This window comes from Maylandia zebra, linkage group LG3 (assembly GCF_041146795.1).
Source record: "Maylandia zebra isolate NMK-2024a linkage group LG3, Mzebra_GT3a, whole genome shotgun sequence".
NCBI lineage: Eukaryota > Metazoa > Chordata > Actinopteri > Cichliformes > Cichlidae > Maylandia > Maylandia zebra.
Window position 1 is genome coordinate 56,186,769 of NC_135169.1, and position 18,568 is coordinate 56,205,336.

Sequence of the window (18,568 nt, forward strand, 5' to 3'; positions counted from 1 at the left end):
TGGTCTTTAAAAGAAAAACAATAAAAACATCCTTTTCTTTTCCTTTTCTTTAAAGCTGTAAAGCAGCCCTCTGTTGGCCAAATCCTGTGTGGTGTCTACTTTTGTGGCAAAGCTCACTCAGTGACGTGGGCGATGGAGTGGAGCAGTCAATGTTAGAGCTGGAACTCTTATAATATTCACATCTTCAGACACGTTTGTCCCATCAGAGGAGAACGTGTCAGTGTCTCTGTTGCATTTCCCATCATTTATTTTCCTGTTGTCTTTTTTTTTCTTTCTCCCAATTAAAGAGAGCTCATTAAGATCTGAATCTTCATTAAAAAGAGACAGCCCTGAGACAACAGGAGCGTCATAGGACTGAATTAATTTGCTCTTATTCAAATATTTGGTGTTTGTGTGAAACGGTGTTGAGGTTGACTCACCCACCGTGGGTGCAGCAGCTACAGACCGTACCAGTTTACTGAGGCTGCGGCTGGTTGACGGACTCTTGCATAGAGTGCAATTCTTCATAATAAAGTACTAAACATGTAACGGCATAAGGCATGTCTACGATAAGGTAAAGATACATGTGTGCATTTGTAATAAAGCTGGAATATAAAATGATGAAATAGAGACGCATACAGTGTTTTTCCTGCTGAGCAAATAGAAGCTGTCTGAGAAGCAGCACCATCAGCATGTCCTGCAGGAGGCCAACAAATGTATGAACGATAACGTCTCCGTCCACTAGAGGGAGACGTCGATTCAGCCTTGCTAACATAATCAGCCCTGTACTCTCTGTAGCACACATGCACACTCTTGTGGATTTGCATTTTCTTTCTCTCCCAGCCTGCTGGAGGAGCGACACTGACAGTTTATCCACAGACTAATTTCCAGCTCACAGGCACAGACGTAAGATAGAGAAATGTTAGCCCTGGGATGGACGGGCAGCCTTATTCCAGCTTCCCGTGGTTCTATAATCGTGTCTGCACAGCCTCAAAACATGGTGCACAGCTCAACTTTGTGGCCTGCTTCTCAGGTTAGGTGGTCCCTTTTCCAAAGGCGCTGTTTGTGGTGAATGTACCCTGTGCCCATCCCCCAAATGCCACATGCACACTGTGGGTACCAACTCGCTCCCTGTTGGGTGTTGGATCGCAGGGTTGAGAGATGGTGGGATGGGGTGGGTGGATTATGTGAGTGTGAGGCTTGTAAAAAGGCTGCCATGGTCTTTCTTTGTGTGACGGATGGCTGGGAGGCTGAACGGGCCTGTTTTGCATGATAAGAGAAGCCAGCGTAGGGAAGAATAGAGGTCTATTCAAGCCCTGTCATCCAAATCCACCCTCCTGCACCAACCCATCACCCACCCCTTCATCATCCATCCCTTCATCATTGCATCCCTCCTCCTTTCTTTTCACCTTCATTTTCTGGCCTTCCCTGTTTTCATTGGTTATTTCTCCCCCTATAAATCTATAGCCTTTACCCACTTCTCTGACCTCCAAACCCCAGCGTATTTTATCCAACTTTATTTCTGTTCATTCAGATTTCCCCTCCTTTCCATCAAGCTGTTTGGACTTTGATGCGTTCCAAAACATTTGAATCTCATCATTATTTCGTGGGTCTGCTGAATGAGGAGATATAATGGAAATGTCACGGTCCAAGCTCTTTAACATTAAAAGAGTCTCTGATTCTCTGACATGTTCACAAAGTCAGCAGGAGATAGTATGGCATAATTAAAGTAATCGAAACAGCCACATCGTACTCTATTATCATTCTTTAAGGCTCTGATTGTGAGTACTAATCAGAGCTGGCTACATTGTGGAGGTCTTTACCTTCCAATATAAAACACGTTGTTGTGATTTGGTATAAATAACGTTGAAGTTCTTGGAACTAAATTGACCCAAACTCTCATCTGAAGCTTCTCGTTATGATTGTCTCATCAGTGTTGGCTTTAAGGACACTCTGATAACTGATGTTAACACATGATTTGGTTACGTACCAACAGAACAAACACTTTTAATTCAGCTTTGTCAAGCAACTTCACTTCACGGTGATAAAATCATTTTACAAAACTACCAGGGTTGTCGACATTGCTGCAGTCGTTTGCTGTGGTTCAACAAGACTCGCACATCTCCAAAGTAATCCCAGTACATTCTTAGCGACTTTCAAGCTCCTCCAAATTAAACTGTCAAGGACTTTCAATGGAATTCAAGTCAGAGCTTTTTTACTTGTTGTTCTGAAGGTGGTTCACCATGAGGGATGTGTGTTTGGTGTTGTTGTCATGTTGGAAGATAAAGCAGCGACCCAGACCCAGCTTTGCTGCCGACTGCTTCAGGGTTCCAGATTTTCCCGATTCCTTCCACTTTGACGACATTCACAGTTCCAGATGCTCCAAAGCATCCCTGCAGATTAGTACTCTCGTCATTGTGTGTCACTGTGGGGATTGTGTTCTTTCTCCAAACATAAGCAGCGTCTCTATGGCTAGTTCTCTCTGACCAAAGGACGGGCTTCCAGTGTGCATAGTCTTTCTCCAGGTTGTCTTTAGCGTATCTCAGTCTGACTTGAAGGTGTCTGCACAGTTTCCATTGCTCTGCTTCCTGTGCAGGGTGCAAGTAACTGTCTTCCTTGAAATAACAATTGTGACTGTCCTACTGGGGTCACTTGTGTGTCGGCAGTTGTTCTGAGATCTTTGGATGCATCTCTCACTAGTCTTTTACTTCCTGTAAGGCTTGTTCTGGCTCTCTTTGAGTTTCTCGATGACACTTCCGCTCCAGTTCTTGACAGTTGGAACTTTTCATATCCACCTCCTGAGTTATGAACACCAACATATCTTTTCCTCAAGCTAAACTGATTTCTTTCGCTTTTGGCATGAAGCTTTCTAAAGCTGCAGCTCAAACTTCTGTTGGATGTAAACTGGAAGATAAGCCTCAGTCAGATTTTACCAGCTACAAGTTTTACAAAGCCATTGCACACCCATGGTTTGTGCTATTACTCAATAACATGGTTAGTTTTCAGGAGCTATTTTTACATAATTCTGTTACTGTGTGCAAATAATTTACTCTTTCTAGAAAAACTTTTAGGTTTGAAATGCTAAGTTGAAAGTCTCTTGCTCTTTTAAAAACTCTGGAACCAGAGCTGCGTGTGTGAAACAGTCCCGACAGGCTGTGCGACACAATATGTCTCTGTTGAAATGAAATTATTGGATCTTTGATGGTTTTTCTCTTGCACCTCCCTAACCAACCAGCGGCAGCATGCGCTCCTCTCTCAGCCTGGCCCTGGCTAACAGTTAGAGGGCGTTGTGTCCCCCGTGTTGCCCACAGAGGAGCTCTCATCGTTGGGGGTTTCTTTGTGATATTGTCGGACGGTTACCCCGCAGTTTCAAACACTGTTGTTGTTGTGCTTTATAAATGAAATCGAACTGGTTATAAACACAAAACCCTGTTTACTCTTTTAGTTTTTGTTGTTTGTACTATTTCAACTTTCATGATTATAGATACATTTATATTTGCGGATCTTTCGAACCATATTTTAAGCCTGCGTGGCTGCCTCCACAGACAACTTTGCTAAAACCTCGTTTTCAGTATATAGTTTACAGTTGCCCGGGGATTATTAAGATCGTCTTGTCTTACTGGAATGCTTCCTCTCACCAACTCCGTCATCAACAAGTGTCTCACGCACCCCCGGAGCCCTTTCATTTGCAAATGCACACGCACAGAATGAAGCTTTTTGCCATTCCCATTGGTTCATGCCTGACTGCACGAGAATAGGAGAACTTTGGGAGTGAACAGACAGATGAGTTCAGTGTGTGAGCTGGCTGTCTGACAACAAGTGGTTTTCCGTAAACTCTTTCACTGCACTGAAACCGCAAAACTTTACTGTGAAAGTGTATCTCAGTGCTAGTTTAATGACTGCCTCGAGAGACTTTTAATTTAAGAAAGGGGGGGCAGGTTGTCCGCTGCAGTCTCACGGGTGTGTCGTGCGTAAGCCCCGGGGAAACGTGTAACTAAACCTGGCCAAAAGTCGCCAGATTGACGGCGACGAAGGCTCCTGAGTGCTCGATCGTTTATTTGTAACTCAACTTTCCTACTTTTCCCAGCATGTACAGCATGATGGAACACGAGCTGAAGCCGACTGGCCAGCCCCCTTCTCATCAGACCTCCCAGGGAATGTCACCGGTCACCGGCACCATGACCGGGAGCATGGGCAGCAATGGAAACTCTCACCCGAGCTCTAAAACGGCATGCGCACCTGGAGCCGACCCCATGGATAAAGTCAAGCGGCCCATGAACGCTTTCATGGTCTGGTCCAGGGGGCAGAGGCGCAAGATGGCACAAGAAAACCCGAAAATGCACAACTCTGAAATCAGCAAGCGGCTGGGGGCCGAGTGGAAACTTCTGAACGATGCTGAGAAGCGGCCTTTCATTGACGAGGCCAAGCGGCTCCGTGCGGTCCATATGAAGGAGTACCCTGACTACAAGTACAAGCCACGACGCAAGACAAAGCCTTTACTCAAAAAAGACACTCAGGTAGGCAAGTACCCACTGACAGCGGGAAACCTGCTGGTGGCAGCGGCACAGAGCCAAGGTGGGAGCCCCAGGATGGAGAGCTATGGCTGGGGCCCCACCGGAGGATACGCCGGCATGCAGGGCGAGGCACTGGGCTACACACAGCAGCTCCACCGGTATGAGCTGTCAGCTCTCCAGTACCCACCTGCAATGACGGCGCCGCAGACGTACATGAACGGGGCCAACTCATACAGGTGAGTGTGTGTCTGCGTTTCTGCAAAACAACAACCGCGCATGTTCCCAGCGCTCGTTAAAGATGGCAAAGCGCGCAGATACGATACTGAGCAGCAGCGTTTAAACTGTAGGTTACTTCTTCATTGAGTTCTCCAAACTCAGGTCAAAGGTGTTCAAATCTGGTGGAAACGGAGCGTGCAATCCTTCGTTAGTGCGACTTCATGGTTCCTTGGACTTTCACTCGGTGAATTTATTTCTCTGTGCTGAAAATCCCCTCACTGTTATATTGTTTTACATAATTTCCTTGGGGATTTATAAAGTATCCTGATTCTGATTTTAAAAAACGAGTCTGAGAAATGTCTTTTTTACTGAATGAAAATTAAGATACCAGAAATAAGTAATGCTGGATGTTCTCAAACTGCCACAGGACTCATCATGCTGAGTTTATTCAAATGAGGCACATATGTTGCATCCATTCCCACCGAATCACAAAGAAGTCTACATATGATTGAGCAACGAGGTTTGTCTGCATTCCTCTGCCTGCAGTCTTTATCAGTATAACTTGTTGGCAAGCAGGCTTGCTCCGTGTGTGGTCCCCTGCCCACAGACCCCCGTCCAAACCATTGTCCTGTGTTAGGGGAGATTTTGCCTCCTAGCACAGATCTCATGACCCTAAACAAAGTCTGAACACTTGATCAATTTTCAGGTGTAAGGATGGATGATGCTGCAATTTATTGCAGTAGTTCCCAGTTTGATTGGTTCTGCTGACTGGTCTGCAGCTGTATCTGTCACTGCATTTTTAATACAGCAGTGGAATCATTGAAGCTTGAGATTTTTCCTTTAAGCTTTTAAACACAAGTCGAATCCAAATTTTAAAAATTTTCTCAGACAGTATTTTGAAGATTTATCAGGAACACGTATCAACTTTATAATCCATCCAGTCTCTTCCAACACTGAAAATATCTCTCTACATGTATTTAATGAATGCATTTTAGTGTCGAAAATCAAGACAAGTTTGCATCAGTGTACATTAATACGCATTTAACTATGATAGAGGATTCAGATAGAAAAGCAGATGTACTGAAAGAAAACAGCTGTGACACATAGACCAGTCATCCCGCAGTTTTCCTACAAAATCAAACATAGTCTGCTGTGCGCTCACTCATGTCTGTTGTAGAGTTCACGCTGTGGTTTGTTAACATATTGGGAATTTTTATACGTGATGATAGCAACAAAATCCCCAGTGCAAGATAAAAATATGTATGTATAAATTCTCAGTGTAAGAGAAGTAATTCGCTCTGCGGCATTATTATCTATGTTACACAGAACTGAAAATATCTGGTGCTTAAAAGTTAACTGGATATAATTACTACACCGGATTCAAATAACTATTGCAGAGTTTCCAGTAATGCAGGAGTGTGTTTGATGATAAAGTGCTGTAACTAGCTCGGTGCACACTGGTTTTTATGGTGGACAAAGACAGGACAGAATTGTAGTTCAGCAGTACATCCTGACGTTTTTATTCCAAAACAATTACGTTGTTTTGATGTTGTTTAACTTGTAATGCCGTCTTCACCCCACAGCCCCATGTCATACAGCAGCAGTCCACAGCAGCCCAGCCCTGTCACTATGTCCATGGTGAAATCAGAACCGGTGTCCCACTCTCCTCCCACGGGAACACCAAACCACCATCGGGGGGCTTTGCAGGGTGACCTCAGAGACATGATCAGCATGTACATTCCTGGACCGGGAGGAGATGCCAGCGACCCTTCGACAGCACAGAGGGGCTACACCAGTGTGCAGCAGCACTACCTCACTGGAACTGTTCCTCTCACACACATCTAGGACTGACGAACGGTTCACGAGCAGCTAGAGAGGAGATGGAATCGGGTGTGGAGTACTTCAGAATGTCAGCATAAAGAAGTTGTGAAGTTTTTGATGATGTGTCTGCAGTACGACAAGTATCCGAATGTACTCTTTGGTGCCACGACGCATCCAGGCCACACACGCAGCGCTGAGACTCCACCCACCACCCTGCCACAGACGTCTCTCACTGAATGTCTGGAGTGAAGCCGGGGTGTCTGTTGTACATAACATGTAATATTTTCTAGTGTTTTGTGTATTATAGAACTTGTGTTTTAGAACCACCCTAAATACTTGCGATACTGGCTTTCATTATGGTTCCAGCACAGTCAGTGCTGGTTGGACTGGTTCCCGTGGCCACGTCTTCGAATGGCGACTGTCACTTTCTGCCATCTGAAATCATGTGATAGCCACATCACCTGAGCTGCTGGCCATTCGTTAGTGCTGCTGTGACGCGTCAGCAGGAAACTCGAGAATGAAATGCACAACTTGAATAACAGAGCTTTTTAAAATCTAACTCTTTGCCATGTGGCTTTGGTTTAGTAGCCTTGTGTTAGATCTGGACTTCTACTCTTCAGTTACATTTGAATGAAATGAAACAAACTTCTGTTGGACAATCACCACCGTGTCTACGAGGAAAAGGACTGGCTTTGTGCAGTAGTACCTCCTACATGCAGTAATACAAGCAGCCTCAGTCAGAATCACACTTTCGGCTCTAAGATCTGACTGTGTTCACTGTGTGCAGGTGTTTTATTTGCTATAATTTAGTTTTAGGACATTTTCATGTTTCGATGCATCGATCTGAACTGAGCATGCTGAATTTATATTCATGTCCTCTTGCGCTAGGCAGGTGTAGTATTTCTTTTTCTATGCTTTTAAATAATTGAAAGGATTTTTATGTGAACTGCTAGATTTTCAGTTGGTCTTTCAAATGTCTCCATACAAGGACGCTGGATTGGAAAAAGACCAGAGTTGTTTTTAAATGAACTGTCAGTTGTATTTTTATAACTTTTAAAGAGAATGGATGCGTGTTCCTGATTAAACCTCAGAAAACCTTTATTCTTGTTTCTAAACTTTTTGCAGTAACAAACGTTGAGATAATGCTAATTTCTTTTTTAAGTTTAGTCCTGGTTGGATTCAAAGTGTGATCTTCAAACACAAGCGGGACATGTCAGTCACGTACTGTGATATAATTCTGTTCTAGTCATCATAGCTGAACTATGTCCAGCATTCGGGGTTTAACCTGCCCAGTGTCATGTGTAAGTTACCGTAGGCAGCATTTATGCAAACAGTATGTATATGAAGCTCTTAGACTAAGAGTCTGATTCCTTTTTGATGGAAAAGATTTGTGGCTTTCATAACAACATTAATAAATTAGGTATATGCCAACACGTTTCATGAAAATGAAATTACAGCAGCTCACTTTGTCTCCAATCCAATAACTCACTAATCCAGCCTTCATGCTCTCGCCGGCTTCTTAGTTTATATTGTAATCATTCATCCATTTGCACAGTGCTGGGCTGGATTAGGTGGGTAGGTTGTGGGTTAGAATACTACAATTATATAGTGAATACAAGTAATTCTGGAAACGATTTCCCCTTAAAACTACTCAAGAGAACAATCATGAGCCACATTTACACAGACTGATGATTCTGACATTGTTTTAATACAATTTGATTTTTCACCATTTTAATGTCGGCCTAGTATTTACCTGCTTTGACACTTGAACTTTTATTGAATTATAATATTTGCATTATGAATGCAGTATGAGTGTACCCCACTATAAGCCTTAATGGAGGGTTTTGAGTACGAACGGCGGTGAGGATTTAAGTCAGCACTTTGTCCAGGCCGCTCCAAAACCATTGTTTTGTTCACTTTTCCCCTTTTTAAAGGGGACTGGTGTGTTTTAGATCATCATTCTGCTCCATAACCTGAAACCCTGAAGGCCGAACATCATTTCATGCTTCAGGGCACAAACTGACATCCGACATCCTCCTTTGGGATTTTCTGGTAGAGAGCAGAACTCATTGTTCCATCAATTTGCAAATTCGTGGTTCCAGCAAGTCATCGATCCTGAAGCACCAGAGCAGCCCCAGACCGTCACGCTGCAGCCATGTTCGACTGTTGGTAAGGTTTCATTTTTATGAAACGTGTCGGCTCCCAAAGTTGACACCAACAAACACTAACACATCCCTGATGGATGGGACAGAGTTACATTTCTGTATCAGACTCCTGTGATTTTCCCCGAGACTTTTTAGCTCTTTTTCACTCTGAAATCTATGAATGCCATTTTGTCCCAGTCTATTTCTCCCTGTTGAATCATGAACACTTAGCTGAGGTAAGTGAGGCCTGAGGTTCTTTTCATGTAGTTCTGGTTCTTTTATCGCCTCCTGGACACGTCAGCGACACAGGCTTGGAGTCATTTGGTAGGCCGGTCACTCCCGGGAAGACAGCCGCTCTGCTAAGTTCGTTGATAATAGTTGTCACCGTGGTCCGCTGGAGACTTGGACATGATATCGATGATTTTGTTTCTGATCCGTTAGTGAGTTTCTTTAGATCACAACATAAAGTGTTGCTTTGAGATGTCTTAACCTTCACTTAACCCAACTTCACTTAGCCCGGTTTAAGTGATTTGTTGTTCATCAGTTCTGGCAGTAATCAGGCCTGCGTGTTAATTTATGATTTAAAAATGGACAATTCCTTTTTCACTTTGGACCGCAGGTTTGGTAACTTTGTTCCTCTTAATAAATGAAATTGTCCTTCAACAGAAGGACAGGACTTTTGTTTTACTTGGGTTATTGTTGCCTAATATGAAAATTTGTTTGAAGATCTGAAAACTGTTACAAATATGCAAAAAAAGAAAAACAGGAAAACCTTTTTTTCCTGTTGTCACAATGTTCTGAGTTTATCAGTCGTAAATTTTTGCTTTGCATCAAAAAAAGAGAATCTTTGACTTTAAAGCTGAATTGAACAAGTTTAAATTGTGTTTCTCAGCATTCCAGAGACACTTTTCCTCCTACCGGGTGGAGCCATTAGCTCTGCCCGAGGCAGGATAACACTTGGGACAAAAATGAACTTAAAGCGGGAGAACACAGGGGATCATGTGATATGGGAGGATGAATTTTGGGGGCTGGGAAGGCAGGACAGGGTGTCCTCTATTGTCCCCAGAATTATTTAGAGCTCGATTATTTACTTTCTTATCTTTACCCTCTTTAAAAATTCACTTTCCTTAGTCTCTTCCTTCCTTTAGACTCGTCTTTCCTCCTCCCCCACGTCTTTCCACAGAAAAAGCGAGTGGATGGCCCGTTCGTAATTGGCCGTTTCAGAAGCACATTGTCCGTGGCTTTTCAAGTCGCAGGTGCATATAGTAAACCCAGAGTCCCCGCTCCTCCCCTGGGCGTCTTTGTTCCCACTCCCCGCTTTCCTCACTCCCCCACCGAGCAGAAAATTAGGGTTGCTTTTTAGGACTTAGTCCACAGGCTTAACCCTTTCACCGAGCAGCGCCTTTCTCATGGAAATGGGAGGGAATCACGCACTGGCTAATCGGTCACTGAGGGGAGGGGATAGGATCCTGAGGAAAGGGAGAAAAGATGAGCGCACCGAGACCAACAACAGGAGGGGCATAACAACATAGAGCACATATAAGAGACTGCAAAAACCTATAGCTTCTCAGCCCTTCAACATGACATATTTTAGGGTGACACACATCTCTATATCCATCCATCTCTTGGAAGGCGGTATGGACCCTCCTAGGATGTGGACCTTTAACACTTTCCCACAACACTCTTGATTCTTAAAATGTAAAACAGGGATCTTTTAGGGAGTAGCTATAAAAATATAAAAACCAAGAACAGCAAACCATGTGACATGACAACAGAAGTAGCACGGGAACAATCGTTGACCATTTGTTCTAAGTGGGAGACGTTGAAGCACACACGTTGGTGTTTTTGCTGAGGTCCATGGGACCATGCGAGGATAGGAATTGGATAGAAGGGGGAGAAAGAGTAGTGTGGGAGGAGGAGGAGGTGGAGGGAGTGTCAATGGAAGGATTTTCTGGTCCAGTACATCTCCTCACCTAGCAACAAGCAATGAGGCTTCAAAAAGTGGTTGCCATGGATATGCCAAGAGTGACTTAAAAGTCTTTACAAAGAGCTGCAGTCATTCTGTTTGTGTGAGTGTTGTGTGTGAGCATCAGGTGGTGGTTACCAACAGAGCTTTAAAGTGTGATTCAGTGTTTACATTCAAGATTCAATTTAGTTTTATTTAAATGACAACAAATCACAACAACAACAACTCTTTATTTTGTAAGGTAAAGACCCAAAAACCTGAGATCCACAAACTCTTTGCAGGACGTGGACGTTCTTCAAAGTTAACCGGCGAGTAAATATGCACACGTTCAGCTCTCAGTCTCTGGTTTCTGCATCACTTCACTGAACTTATAAGAAAACAGGAAAAAAATATGTACACACACACACACACACACACACACACAAGCCCGTTCAGCTATCTTAGTGAGGACCTTCATTGACATAATGGTTTCCCTAGCCCCTAACCCTAATCTTAACCATTAAAAATGAATGCCTCACCCTTACTCTAAACCTGACCATAACCTAATTGTAAACCTGACACTAAAACCACATTTTGAGCCTCAAAATGGCTTCACACTTGTGAGGACCGGTGAGTGCGTCCTCACAAGTGCCTGTTGGTTCTCACAACTATAGTAGAATGCAGATTTCGGTCCTCACAAAGATAGCTAGACAGGAACACACACGCACACACGCGCGCACACACACACACACACACACACACACACACACACACACACACACACTCTTTATGTGATGATGCAGAAAAGAAAAACTGTAAACCTCCAACTTAGAATCACAATATTTTATTTCAGCTGAAGAGAAATTCAATATAAGGATATGTTGTGTCGCTCGCTGCTGTTACAATACAAGTCAGTGGAATATATATGATAAACAAATGTGCAATGGTTACTCGGCGTGTTTCCTCCACAGGGCCTACAGATTTAACCCTGTGATGATTAAAACCAGTGTGAACCACAATCAGGGAAACTGCATCAAAAGGAATGTAAGGACAGTGCAGGGAGGGAGAGGACTAGAGCAGCAGCTCGACCCATAATTTAACCCCACCACCAAAGCTGTTCATCATAAAAGCTGAATGATCAGCCTGGCTTGTTACAATTTCACCTGTACGTCAGTCAGGTGCACATCTATAATACCATGTGTCCCAAAGGCTTTGTACAAACATTTCATGTGTAAGTTTGGTCTTCCAAGTTTAAAGACACACATAGTGTCTAACGAACATGTAGATGGCTCTCTGTTATCCACGTTTAGTGACGGTTATTTGTCTAATCCTCTTTTTTCTTCTGAGGTGAACTGTTCCAGTAGTAAAGAACCTGCAGAGTAATAATGCCGTTACAGGTTGAGGATATGACGTAGGTGAGCGCCATCAGTGAGTCTCCAGTTTCCTGTAAAAAGACAGCATAAAGCTCAATAATTTACTTTTTGCAGAATGTGAACCATGTCCTCTATAATGAGATCTTAGTTCAATAAAGAGCTAACGCTCTGATGAGGAATGGTCCCCGTAAAAACTGCTCAAACCAGGGCAAAGACACGGAGGTGTGCATTGTATTTTAATCGTCTCACCTGTACTGAGGTAAAGATGCGTGCGAGGGACCCAGCGAACAGCAGGAAAACAGACACGGCGGAGAGCTGGCCGGTGTGACCGTTAGCGTAGTTGGTGGATGCCTGGATGAGCTGAGAGAACCGGACAGATTATCACGTGTTACTCAAGCTCGAGCGTTTGTTTGTGGAGGCTGACACGTTCTTCTATCTGCATGTTGTTAGTGGACACTGTCGGTGTAACTGTAAAGATGGATTCATCTGATGACACGTGTTAGCTGACATATCATACACACAATGAGGTCTTGAAAATGTATTACAAGCTAATCACTCTGAGTACTGTCAGTCTGTCTGGATGCACTGTACTGTGTTACAGGAATGCCTGAAAAGACAACGTCTGAAAAAAGCTACAGATGATTTAAAACCACGCGTGTGACGTGTGCAGGCCTACCCTCCCAATGATGATCGCCGGCATGTTGAAGGCCTGCAAGGAGGTAACCACTGACATAGGAGTCACTGGAGACAGCAGCAGGACCAGCAGGATAAAGTATATAACCATGAATAGGAGACCTGCAAGGGAAGCAACATGTCGATGTAACAATGTTAAACTGAATGATTCGTCTCATGTGGAAGCACGTTTCCGCCACAAAAACAAACAAACAAAAAGGTATCCGTTCAGTTAAGACTAGCTGTGAGATGTAAAATGTCTTTTTCATGTATATTTTGGTATTTAATAACATCAAGGGGAGAAGTCAAACCATTGGTCACAGTTATACGCCACATGAATACATGCTCGAGGCGACTATAAGCTTCACAAAATTCTACAACGACCGAAGCAGTTCTGGTAACAGTTCAGTTTGCATGAAGTCTTACCTGTGCTGGTTCTTTTTCCATAATGCTGAATGAGGAAGCCAATGGTGACTGTTTGCAGCATGAGGAAAAGAGCCTCACCCCAGGAACTGCAGTGACACACGGCATAAAGAAAACCTGGACCCTTAATAAACACTGATTACAATAACATGCAGAATTCAGAGCACCTTGTGTCCATTTCTACTTCAACCAAACATGGTCCAACCTGAAAGGGAAGTTGTTGGCAACACTGTAAGCCATTGTCCCTGTGATCGCCAACAGCTCCAGCAGCACAGACTTGAAGCTCAGCCCCTCAGCGCTCTTCGCTCCAAGAAGCTTTAAGATCTGAGGAAGCTTCACTGTTAAAAAACAATTGGGGAAAAAGTTATAAAATAATTTAACACACAGTACCGTACAGAAGTCCTGCACCGCCCCTCGCCTCTTTATATTTTCAAGGAAAATAGGTGGAAGATGGGTGCAGCGATTTACTGAAGCAAACAATGGGTTTTGGATTTGTATACAGTGTATACACTACCAGTCAAGAGCTTGAAATGGTACAAAGTGTTGAACTGTCAGAGGTTAAACAACATAATGCTCATTCACAATGATACAAAAAGCCCTTTTTCAGGAACAACATGGGCTAACAGTTTGAAGCTGCTCTGCAGCAGTGCAGAAGCTGCTGCTCCTACAGCTCCAGCCCCCTCTGTCTGCATAAAGCAGTGCTGGACACACTGTGGTACCAAAGCCTCGTCAGCATCAGCTGAACAGTGCTGTACTGCAGAAAGTAGAGTGATGTGAGGAAAAGGCGATTAACAATGAAAGAGAGACAGAAGATCACAACACTTATACATGCAGGTCTGAAAAAAAAGAACAAGATGGAGAGCTTGGAAACACGGAGTGTCCATCACAGCCTCCAGACTGAAACCCCATCGAGCTGGTTTGAACTGGACAGAAGACTGAAAGCAAAGCAACCATAAATTCCCACATTCATGGGAACTTCTGCTACAGATACGGGAGAAGATTTGATTTCTGTTGCAGAAAGAAGCCACGACTGTGTTCAGCTGTTACATTTTGGTCCATAAAGTGATCCCATGATTTCTTTTTAACTCCAATTGCTTATTAATTATTTTATTTATTATTGGTCTGAAAGGTCCCTTCATAAACTCCAACTTCTTCAAAGTTCTGCAGCTCGGGTCATAACTTGCACTCCGTTAAGAGCTCATATTAGCCCAGTTCTTCAGCAGCTTCACTGGTCGCCCATAGAAGCCAGGATAAATTTTAACATCTTACTTCTTACGTACAAGTGTCTCCATAAATCTGCTCCTTCATATTTGTGTGAGCTGCTCCACTGTTTCCCTCTCAGATCCTCATCTGCTATTCATCTTACTGTTCCTGACGTCTTCTCACAAGCTGGCTGTAGATAAACCTTTACTCAAAAAGCATCTCTAGACCCAGCAGTCTTAGCTAATTATAGGCCAATCTCCAACCTTCCTTTACCTCATGATATAAAGCACCTTGAGGCAAATATGGGCCTATACTACATAGGATATATGACTATAATTAATTATTTCACTAAAATTAAATGAAATTGATGTTTATTTATAATTAAAAACAAATAAGCCAAACAATATATTCTATCTTTTGATTGACTAAGGCAGCAATTCAGATAACAGCAGGTACAAAGAGAGGTGGAGGAAGCATTTTACCCATCACTGATCCCAGTATGATGCCGATCCCCAGGCCTTTGCTCAGTACAATCTTCAGACATGGCACTGGAAGAAAACACAGGCTGAATGATTATCAGGACCTTTGGAATGTAATGTCTGCAGCAATACATTCATTATTTATTATTATTTTATTTATTATTTTTTTATTTGCAGTAAAGGAAAACAGTTAAGTGAAGAAAAAAAAATCACTGCACTGTTAAACTGATTTTGAATAAAAATCGTAAAGTTGCAAAACAAACCAAACAAACAGGCCTTTGTTTCTACAGCAGGGATATTAAAGTTAACTGAACCTATTAGTGAACAAACATTTAGGCATCTTTAATTTCATATTTAGTAATAAAGCCTAAACTAAAACCAGAAAAACTATTTTGGAAACTAACCGAAAAGGAAACAACTCAACTCGGTTCAAAGCATCCATCAGAATCAGAAATACTTTATTAATCCTGAAGGAAATGATAGAGTAATTTTTCTGCTGTGTATCTGGGCTCAGGTTGCAAGTCTGACTGAGGCCAGGCAGGAGGTAGGACATGGCTGGAACACGTCACCTAGCTGGTGTCCAGGATTCATCCTAGTGGATGCCTCCGCTGGCTCCTTTCAATGTGGAGGAGCTATGGCTCTACTCTGTCCCTCTTCAATGACCAAGCTCACCATTTCTGTAAGGGAGAGCCCGGCCGCTCTTTGAATGAAACTCATCTCTTGGCACTTGTAGCTGTAACCTCTTTAGTCACTACTCAGAGCTTGTTCCACAGGTGAGGTAGGAATATAGACCGCTAAATCGACAGCCTTGCTCTCATACTCAGCTCTCTCTTCACCTCAACAAACTGCGTCCGCATCGCTCCAGATACCGCCCCAATCCGGCGTTCCCCTCGCTCAGGAACACGACCCCGAGAACTTCTGTATTTCAGGCAGTAACCTATCCCAGATTCAGAGTGGGCTCGCCACCCTTTTCTGTCTGGGAACCATGGTCTTTGACATGGAGGCGCTAATTCTCTTCTCCACAGACAGCTCCAGTGCAAGCTGGAGGTCATGATCCCAAGAAGCTAAAAGAACCGCATCGCCCGCAAAAACCAAAGATCAGATCCTGAGGCCCCCAAAGTGAACAAGAACAAAAACTAATTTAAATATTCAATTATAATAACTCTGTACCACAGTCTGTGTCGTAAATACATTTTCCTCTCTCAATAAGATTCACTTCTAACTCCAGTGAAACAGAACACACGGCAAACAGGATTACACTAAGTTTACTTCAACATTACAGAGATTGGAACTGCCGGCGTTTCGATTTTGTGAAAAAGAAATCACGGAGACATTTGCTACAATTCTTTTATAATCTCACGAAAATGAAGCCATCTGCTTGTAAACCTACATGTGTGAATAATGAACTTGGGAAAAATCAGCATGTGATTAATAAGAGAAAAGGTAGCTAGAATAATCAGAGCTAACAAAACGACGTTTCTACAGTAAATGACATCGTGACTTAAATCTGTGAATCAACTTTAAAGACATTTCCTTCACCTGATTCTTTAAAATGAACTTTTTGAAATAAATTGAGAGAATAAAAACACAAATATTCCTCCAATAACTTTTTCCTGTTTGCTGTTTTTCTGACTTTGTAGTTCGTAGTTGGAGTAACAGAGTGGAACTGACACGGTGTTGCCAGTCGTGTCGAGCCCGTGTTCAGGTACATTCGTGTCGTTACTTTGTAGCAGACTGCTGGTTCAAACGAGCTCCCTCATTGTTTGCATGCAGCTGTATTCAAATATCGTTACATTTTAACTAAGCGTTCCGACACCACATGACTCTCACTTTATTTACACCTAACGTGGAAACGTCGCTCGTGTCCTGTCATCGGACCCTCAGAGTTACACTTTCCGGGAATAAACTGCGCTTGTCAAACTACGACGAGCCTCTTACCGTCTAGAAAGTTGAACTTGAGGAAGAACTCGTCGTAGCATGATTCTGGCATAAAATATGTCAACAGAAGCCCTTTGAAAGGATCCATGAAAGACAAACCCTCAACAACAACGGCTTCTTCCGCCATTGTCAAGATGTGACGTCGCCGTTAATGTGTAACAGAAACAAGATCCCACCGGTTCAAATGACATCACAAGTGTTCCGCTAACAGTGTGCTGTCATAAAGTGCTCGACTCCATCATGTAACATTACAGTACGTGTTTAGTTAATTTCTTACATATATATCAGTTACACAGGTACCACCTAAAAGATAAAAACAACATTTCTAGAAGCTGAAAAAGTGTCTTTTACAAACGATGGAGCTGTAACTAACTGTAAGGGATCGGATAGCAATCAAATTCACCGCATTATTACAGTGGAATTAAAGTAAATCACACTTATTATGGTTTTAGGTCGATTACTATTTCAATTCAATTTCTATAGCCATAGTTCACAAGAACTAAGCCTGACGCTTGGTGACAGTGGGAAGAACAGGAAGAAATCTCTGACAGAATCAGGCTGAGACATCAGGTTGGCCATCTGGCACGATCGTTTGGGGATGAGGAGAGAAAGCCAGAGATCAACTAATAAATAAATGCAGAGTGGTGTATAAACACACAGTGAGTGAAAAAAGTACGTGAAGAAGAAAGACTAAATCTTTTGTAGTATAACCAAGACAGGATTCAGGGTCATCTTATCCAGCCCTAACTATGCATTTTTTAATAAGGAAATTTTTAAGTGCAATTCTAATAGTAGAGACGGTGTCTGTGTCTGAGCTGAAGGCTCTGCCTCCCATTCTACTTTTAAATACTCTATGTAGTTAAACCACAAGTAAAGCAGCAGGGGCCTGAAGACATTGTGTGTGATGAGAATGATTATACATTTGATTCTGGACCTAACAGGGAGCCAACGAAGAGAAGCCATTATGGGCAAAATACACACACTCTTTCTAGTCCCTGTCAGCACTCTTGCTGCAGCATTTTGGATTAACTGAAGGCTTTTCAGGGAGTTTTTAGGACTTCCTGATAATAATGAATTACAGTCGTCCAGCCTGGAAGTAATAAATGCATGAACTAGTTTTTCAGTGTCACTCTGAGACAGGATATTTCTAATTTTAGAGATGTTGCGCAAATGGAAGAAAGCAGTCCTACCAGTGGGATTCCATTAGGACAAGCAAGGGAAGCAGTTTGTCAAATCTAAAACAGAATTTAAGATTTAGACCAATCTCTGTCCTTTCAGAATCAGAAAACTTTATTAAGCCTTACGAAAATTATGTTTTGGTTTTTGAAAAGAAAGCTATTGAAACAAATGAATACTCTAAAATACTGAGTGAAAGTCAAAGAAAAAAGTCAGGAGCAGCTGAAACAGATTTGATCATAAAGCTCCTGTCTGTTAATATGTGCATCCAGCCTTTCCATTACTACCATCTTGTGGCTGCAGTTAGCTATTGTTGCTGAAAGCTGTATTTAGTCTCATTACAAAGTGTAGTCGTCTTTCTCTCTGAGGGCTTTTGGTGTTCTGAGATCCGTTATGATCTCCACTTTCATATGGAAAGGAAGCTAGAATTAACAAATAGATGAGCTTCACTTATTTAGCATAGTAACAGATGAGTTTCCTTTTAGAAAACATGAAATAAGACAAAAAGTCAGAGAGATCAGATAGAAGCTCAGAGTATGGGCCAAGTGAACACAAATAAAACCGTGTTTGAGTTTTCCAGGGTAGACAAGCGTCAGGCTTTGAAACGAATTGAAACACTGTCTGTGTCTTTGGTTGCTATGCTACAGGGGGTGATTGCTGCCATTTCCTCGCTTCAGCCTGTGCG

At 42.7% G+C, this 18,568-nt stretch overlaps 2 protein-coding genes across 2 annotated transcripts; one reads left to right on the forward strand and one right to left on the reverse strand.

Annotated features, from left to right (window-relative positions):
• Window positions 1-3,596: 3,596 nt before the first annotated feature.
• On the forward strand, window positions 3,597-7,961 carry LOC143416592 (transcription factor Sox-19b-like). Its single transcript, XM_076882007.1, has 2 exons — window positions 3,597-4,729; window positions 6,293-7,961. The coding sequence occupies exons 1-2, from the start codon at window positions 4,068-4,070 to the stop codon at window positions 6,552-6,554; spliced, it is 924 nt and encodes a 307-aa protein (XP_076738122.1). The 5' UTR covers window positions 3,597-4,067; the 3' UTR covers window positions 6,555-7,961.
• A 3,486-nt stretch (window positions 7,962-11,447) lies between these two features.
• mpdu1b (mannose-P-dolichol utilization defect 1b) lies at window positions 11,448-16,868 on the reverse strand. The gene is made up of 7 exons (XM_004575970.5): window positions 16,708-16,868; window positions 14,773-14,838; window positions 13,293-13,425; window positions 13,091-13,176; window positions 12,669-12,787; window positions 12,242-12,352; window positions 11,448-12,063 (listed from the first exon to the last, which is right to left on the reverse strand). Exons 1-7 carry the CDS (start codon window positions 16,832-16,834, stop codon window positions 11,944-11,946), a joined length of 762 nt encoding a protein of 253 aa, XP_004576027.1. The 5' UTR covers window positions 16,835-16,868; the 3' UTR covers window positions 11,448-11,943.
• Window positions 16,869-18,568: the final 1,700 nt, after the last annotated feature.